At 42.6% G+C, this 10283-nt stretch overlaps 1 protein-coding gene across 3 annotated transcripts in view; it reads right to left on the reverse strand.

The window, feature by feature from the left end:
* The window catches only part of ARHGAP18 (Rho GTPase activating protein 18), a 155253-nt gene extending 148117 nt beyond the window's left edge, over nucleotides 1-7136 (reverse strand). For 2 of the 3 annotated variants that reach the window (XM_010593409.3, XM_003404023.4), the window contains exon 1: nucleotides 6934-7136. In XM_010593409.3, the coding sequence (XP_010591711.2) occupies nucleotides 6934-7130 (197 nt within the window). In that variant the 5' untranslated portion in view covers nucleotides 7131-7136. The remainder of the gene's footprint in view (nucleotides 1-6933) is intronic. The other variant, XM_023558010.2, reaches the window with a different exon arrangement.
* Nucleotides 7137-10283: the final 3147 nt, after the last annotated feature.

Raw genomic sequence — 10283 nt, forward strand, 5'->3', positions numbered from 1 at the left:
GCCTAGTCTAACACACGTTCTTCCCCAAACCAAGGGTGGGGATCATGCAGTTAACCATCACCATCACCACCACCTCACAAGCTAAACCTTCGAGTTTCTGCAGTTCTGAGATCTCTCGCAGTAATCCCATTAGGGTGACAAGAAGAGAGGCTTCCAGGACTCTTGAGCAGAGACAAGTCAAGAAGAGGCAGGAGAGAGAAGGCAGCCACAGGGAGTGAGACCCACAGATGCATGAGCATGAAGCACAGGGGACTTCCACCTCTAGCAAGTGTGACATTGGCTTCTAATGTGTGAATGATACTGATGTTTACAGCTAGAGGGGAAGTCCAAACAAGAGTAAGAAAAGATAATTCATCTTGATGGACCAATTATTAAATACCTGGTGGTACAGTGGTTAAAGCACTCAACTGCTAACAAAAAGGTTGGCAGTTCAAAACCACCAGCAGCTCCTCCAGAGAAAGATGTCACAGTCTGCTTATGTAAAGATTTACAGCACTGGAAATCTTCCGGGGTTGCTATGATTTGGAACCAACTCAACAGCAGTGTGTGTTGGGTATTTAAGCCTAAGTGCCACACAGACCAATAGCAATCATGTGATTATGTCAGTTTTGGGGAGCTCATTTTGCAGCAACGCTGTTAAAGTCTGGTAAGTACTAAGAACATAACACATAAAAGGAATAACGACAAACAACTGTGCATGGTACGTTAGTACTATGAAAAGAGGTAGTTACGTATGCCCCTGAAAACGAAGTTTTCAGCAGGTTTTTGTGGTTTTTTTTTTTTTTTTGGTCGGGGAGGCTCTTTTTTCTTGTCGATAAATCCTTCTATTTGCAAGGTATAAGCCTAGCATAAATTCCACAAAGATAACTTTAAACAGACCCATGAAAATCACAACCCTCACAGATGAGGTCAATTAAAAAGAACATATCACCCACCCTACCTCTAAATGAAGAACCTGACCAGGTGGAATACTGGGTGATCTTTTAACAATTCCAGAGAAAATTGTAGATAGGCTTCTAAAAATCAACACAGTAAAAAAAAAAAAAAAAGTTTTACAAAAAGTATTTATATCAGGAAATCAAGGGACTAGATTAATCTAGCAACAACTACCCATATGGACAGCATAAAAAATGTATTTGGTCATCACTAAACTCTACAAAATTAGAATGAGGAACCATGCCTTCAAAGCAAAGTTAGGGAAAATAAAAGGAAATGTTACTTCACATATTACAGAGCCATGCTGTAAAAATCATTACTATTCCTCCCTTCATGAAAAAAAAGTACATAATTTCAGAAAATACACAAATTTGGAAGGAAAAAACTATTAATGAGCGAGTATATAAGTTTTTTTTAATGCTACGTGATTCATGTAAAAATGCTAACCTCATCAAGAAAGACAATCATGTCCCTCCGTAAATGCCGCTCTTAAAAATATGTTTCCGAGTTGTATGCCCAAAACTTTGCTTAAGCTCATGTCTACCCACCATCCACCCCCCACCACTTGCACTTTTGGAAATCTTCCCCAGTTACATAAATGGCAATGTTATCCTCACAAATTGTTTAGGCCAAAAACCATGCAATCATGTTTAACTAATCTCATTTGCTCATATCTCACAAGCATCAGGAAATGGTTAAGTGCTATGGCTGCTATCCAAAGGGTCGGCAGTTTGAATCCACAAGGTGCTCCTTGGAAACTCTATTAGGAGGCAGTTCTACTCTGTCCTGCAGGGTCGCTCTCAGCCAGAATTGACTCGATGGTAACCGGATTGTTTTTTTGTTTTGGGTTTTTTTTTTTTTTTTTGGTCTAATTGGGAAACCCTGGTGGCATAGTGGTTAAGTGCTACCGCCGCAAACCAAAGGGCCAGCAGTTCGAATCCACCAGGTGCTCCTTGGAAACTCTATGGGGCGGTTCTACTCTGTCCTGTAGGGTCGCTATGAGTCGGAAACAACTCGAAGGCACTGGGTTTCTGGGTAATTACAAATTATTTCACGGCTTGCCATCTCTACTATCATAACTACTAATACCCGAGTCCAAGTCACCATTGCCTTAACCCCCTGAGTAAATGTCTAAAGTCCGTACCAATGCAGCAATCAGAGCGACTTTTTAAACCTAAACCTGCTCTGTTCCTCCTATGTTCAAAACCCTCCCCAATGGCTTCTCATCTCATTTTGAGTAAAAACCAAGTTCTCAAATGATCTGCAATGTTAGCAGATCTGCCTGCCCAACCTTGTTTCCTCCTACCTGGCAGACCTCTTTGCTCTTCCGTGGCTTGATCTAAGCTAAAGGCTTCTATACTCCCTACTTGTTCACTCTGCCTGAAAAGCTCTTCCCCTAAATCTTTCCCCGAGGTATCTGTGCGGCTCACTCCCCTCACCTGCTTCAGGTCTTTATTTTCCACTCTGCAGCACCCCCCCCAACCACCCTCCCCCCCAACCCCAGATAAACACAGGTATCTGTTTTGTTCCTCACCATAGCGCCAGCACCTGGAAAACTACCTGACCCACAGTACCAACCCAGTTGCCATCAAGTCAACTCTGACTCAGGCTAACCCCGTGTGTGTCAGAGTAGACCTGGGCTCCATAGGGTTTTCAATGGCTGATTTTTTAGAAGTAGACTGCCAGGCCTTTCTTTCTTAGCAGGTGAGTAAACCATTCAAGGACTCCTGATACATAGTAAACCCAGAGCTCAATAATTACATGTGGAATGACTGAATTCATAGAACTGATGAGTGAGACTTGGAAAAGTCTAGAGCTAAACTAAGTCTGGGAAGATGCCAGCCCTCTTCCTTTAGACACACTGGACAGTAGAAGCTCTGAATGGAAGAGGAGGAAGCATGGAGGCAGCAACCAATCTGTCTGCCAAAAAGGACCCACCCACATTCCTTCTTGCCATAAAAGCACGTGTTTATAGACCTTAGCTTGGCCCATCACTACCCCTGGGCAGGTCTGCTATATGCTGCTGTCACTAACTCAAATCATAAATGTTGCCATGGACCAAAAGAACATTCCAAGGTCTTTCAAACTTCAAAGGCTTGAACTTTTACATTATGGTGAATTTTGAGTTACAGTACTTCTAAATACATGGAGTTTGGCCATATTTCTTAACAAATAAAAAATTATATTGATGAAAATGCTCCTGAAACTAGGAAGAATATACTATAAAGATCAGTAATTTCTTTATCTAATGTTTAGGAAAGCAACAGCTAACTATGAACCAGGCACTGTTCTATGGGCTTTGCATGGATCATCCCACTTAATCCTCCCAATGAGGTAAGTACTATTATGAAGCTCAACTGACAGAGAGGTAAATCGTCCAAGGTCACACTGGAAAACAAGATGTGAAGGCAGGCAGACTAACTTGAAAGCCCAGAGATTTAAGGCTATGTCAACAGGTCATGGTGCTTCTTGGTTCCCTCTTGGCTCTGTTTACCCAATACCAAAGGCAAATGGGATCAACAAAACAAGAACTTACACACTGAAACTGTTAATTTATTCATAGAAGACAAAAAATATCTCACCCAGGTAGCTGGGTTAAAGAATGAAAAGATCTAAGAGAAAGGGAAATTTCATTTGAAGTTAACATTTACCAAAAGAGAAAAAAAAAGATACAAAACCATCAGAATGATATTTCTTAAAATAATGGCAAAATCAAGAGATAACAATAAGAATAGATAAAACACAGTATTCTTTGAAAAACTGCTTTTCAAAAGGAATATTAAGAAATCCATTTGAAAATTAACATGTAAATAAACCCTTATAAATACAGCTACTCAGAGAAAAAGTTATTTCCTTTAGGAACATTTGGCTGTGTACAAGTCAGTCAACAACTAAAGTTAATATTATTTCTTTAAATCCTGATGTGTTGAGGAGGTAACCTTACCTACTCACCCCCCCCAAAAAAAATGGAAATAGAATTCCTCAAATATCTGAGATGCTCTAACCAGGAGTGGGGCGGGGGGGAATTCCTTAATCTGGCATTCAATGAATGTGTCTTGATAAAGAGGGATAATGGAATGGAATAAAGGGAACTTTAACGGATTACTTATGAAAATATTAATTCCCTAAAATTCCAGCTGTTCAAAAGACCAAAACAACAAAAAGGACTTGGACAGGCAAGGCTAAAAATCATAAACACTTTCTATGTGTGCTTTAAATCATATACACAGTCCTTCACACTTTTTAAAAGGCATGATACATATATTAATCTTATTGAACTAAATGTTTGAGTAAATAGTTCATCAAAGTACATATTACTTAGAAAACACAAAACCTTATGATAAGCAAAATTAGACTTCTGCACTTTCTCTGGCCACTTTTAAACAGGCAGAGGGAGCCCAGGTATCTAACTTTGCCTCTTTTAAGAGTTTTGTTCGTTTTGTTTTGTTTTTGCATTAAGAGCTTTCTAAAAAAGGCATCAACCATCACCTTGCACTTTGGAGCAGCCACCGCCCAAAAGCTTAAGTACCAGCTGACCAATCCAACCAGAGTCAAAGCCCTTTGTACCACGGCCACCCCTCTCCCATCACCATGATTATTTGGTTATTACCCACCTCATCTGACTCTCAAACCTCTCCTCCTTCCATCCAACCTGTTTCCAGTATCTCAACCCTTCAAGTCTAAACAAGGTTCCTCCCAAAGTAATGATAAGCTTATCTGATAAATTAGTCCATGCTTAAGGGTAAAAAAGTGGTTAGGCAGTTGACCGCTAACCAAGAAAGCCTGATGGTTTGAACCCACCAGCCGTTCCACAAGAGAAAGATGTGGCAGTCTACTTCTATAAAGATTTACAGCCTTGTAAACCCTATGGGGCAGTTCTACTCTGTCCTATACAGTCACCGTAAGCTGGATGGCAATGGGCTTGGGTTTTGTAAGGCTAAAAGCTAATGAGAACACTGCCCCTCCTCACTCTTCTTGCCTTCCCTCCCAGCCTTCAAGCCAGGCTCCCATCTTGTTCAGTCAAATAAAATAACTCTGTCCCTAGGATGGAGTCCCTGGGTGATGCAAAGGGTTAATGTGCTAGGCTGCTACTGAAAGGTGGTTAGGTTGAAGTTTACCCAGAGGCACTTCAGAAGAAAAGCCTGGCGGCGATCTACTTACAAAAAATCAGCCACTGAAAGCTCTGTGGTGCACAGCCCTGCTCTGACACACATAGGCCGCCATGAGTCTTAATTGACTCCAAGGCAACTGCTTTTATGTGCAAGCAATATGGCAGCTGGTGGGGAACGGGCAGCATTTGGGAGCATACCTGATGCTACAGTCCCCATAGAGAGCACTGTGTGGGCAGCTGCCAGCCCTGCCCCTTTTAACATGTTTTAGCATGGGTTGAGAAGGATCTGTTCCTCTCTTTTGTTCTCTCAATCCACTCAAGTATAGGACACCCATAACAAGCTGCAGACCTGCAAACACAGGATGAGGAACCTCCAGGCCTAGAGAACTACAGACTTTGCAACAATTTAATCCCCAGGGTTTAAGACCTTCAAGGTGAAAATGAGAGGTTTGGACTAAAAGTTCCTAATGTTCCTTCAAATTCTTACTATCTAAGACCCAAGATTCAGATCCTCAGGCCACCCTAGCCTAAAGTCATTTGAGAATGTGCTGAGTTTGCATAATTCTGGCAGTACTGTGACTGCCCTTGGAAATCAAGTTATGAGGTTGCTGTTTCAGGCTCCATACTCCTAAAGGGTTACTAATATATTACTTGATCTACAGAAAAACGGATGAAAACACTATGATTTTTCACAGAAAACATGCTAATTCTCCTTTAAAGAACAGCATGTAAAATGCTAGCACAGCTAGAGAACAAGTAACAATTCACTTTTATCTCTGGAAATGAATCAAGTCAATGGAATACATGCTAAGGTTGCTATGTGAGAAAACAGTTCAGGTCATCCAGAGGGTCTAACACAGAGTATTACAGTCGTTCCTTTGATTTTTACCCTCCCCCGTATTTGGGGATTTTTAAAACAAAGTGAAAGAGGGCATTATCTATCTCAGCTTAAGGCAAGACATAAGTCACATCAGAACAAAGGAGGCTTTATTATCACATTAAACATCAAGGAGGAAATGCGCGCGCTCACTGAGAACTAGGGTCCTAGGCTCTTAGGTTAGCATTTGCTTTCCTAAGCTTCCAGGCCAATATTTACAGTTTATATCTAAGACTGGAGGTAAAAATGTTCTGCTAGTGGCAATATCATCAAGGACAGAAAGAAAGGGAAAAAAGCCCTTGGAAAACAGAGCAAAGTACAGAGAGAGAAAGGTACTCTTTGCGCCTCAGTTGCCTATAGAACATTTGCCCTCTGCGCCTATAAAACGATTTAACATTAACCACCTTTCACTCGGGCAGCCGAATACTACCTCCTTACCAAAACTCCTTTTTGAAAGCCTGAAAAAAATTCCACATACACAAAAGATTGTGAAACATACTGCCACAGGCCAGTGTCTTGAGCTTTTTCCCTAAGAGGTTTGCTTTCAGCAAGAAGGAAGAAAGAAAAAAAAAAAAAAAAACACCACTCCAACAACAACAGCTCATACAGTGAGCCGCCTCCCTGCGTTTTGGCAGACTTTTCCAACTAACAGTTCCAATTACTGTGTCCTGAGCCCATTCAAGAATTCCACCTCTTAGGAAGTGTTTCAAATATAGTCATTTGATCTTTCAGCATTTGCACCTGCACCTGCTAAGCAACAAGTCTGATAGCCATACCTCCAGTTCGTTATTCCCCGCCTTCCCCAGTAACCATATGGGCTATTTCAGACCTGGAAGGGGTGAGACCAAAAGCACGTAAAACCCATGCTACACATTTCTGCAGCTGCTGGAGTTTAGGCTCTATGTGCCCCTATTGTTCCCTTCTCCCCAGACCAACTTCCCTGTTACTTTTTTCCTGGAGCATGTAAGAAGGTTTTGTTTTGTTTTGGCGTTCCAATGCCAGGGCTTACCTGGAGGTGGCTTCCTCCCCTCCCTTGGCATGGGTGCCCCCTACGGCCTGGTCCTTGCCGCTGGGGTGGTAGGCAGTCAGTACAACTCCCTGCGAATTGGAGAGCCAGTTCATGGTGAGAGAAGGGGCATAATTTTCTGCGATGCCGACACAGAGAAAGGGAATGAAGTTCCTGTCTCTCCAGGCAACTCCGCTCATTAGCGTCCGCCAGCTCCTCCTCCCTAGGACGGCGATTCACACAGGGAGGGCGGGGTCTCTCCCATGAAGGGCTGCCCGGCTCTCCAATTAGAAGCTGTGACTCAGGGTATTGTTTAAACCGTGGGCAATTCCAGCCTGAGCTGTTGCAGTCCACGCTGGAGGCAGGGAGCTGTTTGTTGCTCCCCCCGCCATTTGTTATTGTGATATTATACTACCGAACTGTGTTCTCAAATCATTAATATAGATACAAGCAGTCTTGGTTAGGAAACAAAAGGCTACTGTAGAGCCTTTTTTTTTTTTTTTTCCAATTCCTGTTTCCATCTGATAATCTCTACTTCAAGCGACAGGAGTAAGGGCATTTCTTAACCCCTTCACCTTCAGCGTTAAAACTGGCAAAAACCAGTGAACCTGAGGCAAAACTGCAATGCAGCTGACAAGAAAGTCTTTACCTCTTGTATTCAGTTAAAAAATGACTGTGTGCTCTGTAATGGCTTCTTCATTCATCTAAAATCCAATGCCTAATTTACCTCTTGCTGTATCAAAATACCCTTCAGGACCCAAAAGACGCATCTACCACAGATCTGTTAAATGTTACTGCTGTGAATAAAAACAGTACCTACCATTTATTGAGGACCTACTTACAACATGCCAGGCACTGTGCCAAGGGCTTTAAGTATTTCATCCAATTCACTTCTCCCTTCTCCCTTTCTCCTCTCTGTCACACGTGTGCTCGCGCATGCACACACACACACACCCTGCAAGACAGGTGTCATTATTATCTGCATCTTATATAGTATAAAGAAAGTGAAGTTGAGAGATATGCTAAGTAAGTTGTCTAAGTGCCAGAAGTTGGATTTGAATAGAATTTCAGAGTAAATTACATTCCTTTTAACCACCATGCTGTTCTCCCCCTTGTTTGTAGATTAAGAAACAAACAATTTATGAAAACTACAAAAAAGGTTTCTGTTCCTCCTCCTCTGAAAAACCTTTATTCTCTTCTACTTTCCTAGTGTTTGCTGTTGTTATTGTTAAATGTTACCTTTATGACCGACCTATTGATCTAGCTAAAATTCCTCATAAACAAGTTTTCAATCCGTAATTACGGTTTTTTTTCCATTATTTAAAATGATCATGAAAAATAAGTAATTTATTCATACTTAAACACTCTTCGGGGATCTAAAACGTGTTTTTAAAAATTTCCTCTCTTTCGTATCTACTTTGAGCTCTCAGTTGCAAAAGCCTTCCTGAAAAAGGGCCAGGTATTATATTTTCCTCCTCTCTGTCCATAATTAGCTGCAGAACCTTTCCATTTTCACCTCCATAGGGCTCTACCTGCTGTCTCCTTTGTACTCCATCGCCCACCACAAGTTGGGCTAAGGATCATGTCTTAGCTCTACTATTAAAACAGCCCTTTTAGCTCATCCCATTGTCTCCTTCTCCAAATTATTCTGCACATTATTATCATACCCAAGCAGAGTCTTAATAACGTCTCTCTGGGCTTAAAAATGGGAAACCCTGGTGGCGTAGTGGTTAAGTGCTACGGCTGCTAACCAAAGGGTCAGCAGTTCAAATCCGGCAGGCGCTCCTTGGAAACTCTACGGGGCAGTTCTACTCTGTCCTATAGGGTCGCTATGAGTTGGAAATCGACTGGACGGCACTGGGGTTGGGGTGGGTTAGGGGCTTAAAAACCTTCACTGGGTCTACTGGACGGCCCTGGGGTTGGGGTGGGTTGGGGGCTTAAAAACCTTCACTGGGTCTCCATGCAAACAGCTAGTTCCAAACTTTTAAGTAGATCATTGAATGACCTTTGTCTTAGTTATCTAGTGCTACTATAACAGAAATACCACAAGTGGATGGCTTTAACAAAGAGAAGTTTATTTTCTCACAGTAAAGTGGGTTAGAAGTCTAAATTCAGAGTGTCAGCTCCAGGGGAAGGCTTTCTCTCTCTGTTGGCCTTCTCATCAATCTTCCCCCTGACTAAGAGCTTCTCTGTGCAGGACTCCCAGGTCCAAAAGACACACTCTGCTCCTGGCACTGCTTTGTTTGGTGGTATAAGGTTGCCCTGTCTCTCTGCTCACTTCTTTTATATCTCAAGAGATTGCCTCAAGATACAATCCAATCTTGTAGGTTGAATCCTGCCTCACTAACACAACAGCTGCCCATCTTCCCTCATTAACATCATAGAGGCAGGATTTAGAACATATAGGAAAATCACACAATACCAGGAATCATGGCCCAGCCAAACTGATACACACATTTTTGGGAGGACATAATTCAATCCATGATGTTATACCCTTTGGCCCCCAAAAAATCACATCCTTGCAACATGCAGAACATATTCACCCCATCATATCATAGCAAAAGTCTTAAGTCCAAAATCTGAAAATTCCTCTTCTTCTGTGAAATCTAGAATACAAATTATCTGCTTCCAAAAGTACAATGGCAGAACAGGCACAAGCTAGATATTTCCACTACAAATGGGAGAAACTGGAGGAAAAGAAGGGATAACAGGTACCAAGAATGTCAGCAGAACACATTACATCACCGCTCAAGGCTTTGAAAATAACCCTCTGTTCTCTGAGACCATTTACACAATAGCTCTGCCCTCCAGACTCTAGGTATTGGCCACACTCTCCAGATTCTGACTGGAGGCCCCTCAGCCCTGGGCTTCACCTCTGCCTTCCAGGCCCAGTGGGACAGCAACTCTGCTCCCTCCGCTTTAGGGGCACAATTCTCTTCCATTTTAGTGGCAATGTCACTCTTAGAAACACCAGAGGCCATGGATCCACCCTTTGAAACCCCTGAAGCTGTGGGCATGCCTTTTGAGACTGAGGCACCTCAGCTTCTTGTGTTCTCTTAAGCTTCTGCTTCCTGGTTTCTTGGCCTCTCAGCTCCTCTGGCCTCACACCAGCATCTGCCCTGCTGGGGCAAGTGTTCCAAAGCTCTGTAGCTCCACTGATAAGTGCCTAGAGGCACCCCACTCCACCAGGAAGCCTCCGGCGCACAGGCACTCAGCTCTCTTGCTCTCTGGATTGGCCCCAGTGCTGTCTCTCACTGGTCTCCTGGTTCTGTTGCTGTTGATTCTCTGTCACTGCTGCACCTCTATCCATTCACAGCTTCAAAACCGCTTCCACATTGTAGGTATCTGTTAGA

The sequence above is a fragment of the Loxodonta africana genome, chromosome 1 (genome assembly GCF_030014295.1).
Source record: "Loxodonta africana isolate mLoxAfr1 chromosome 1, mLoxAfr1.hap2, whole genome shotgun sequence".
NCBI classification, from domain to species: Eukaryota; Metazoa; Chordata; class Mammalia; order Proboscidea; family Elephantidae; genus Loxodonta; species Loxodonta africana.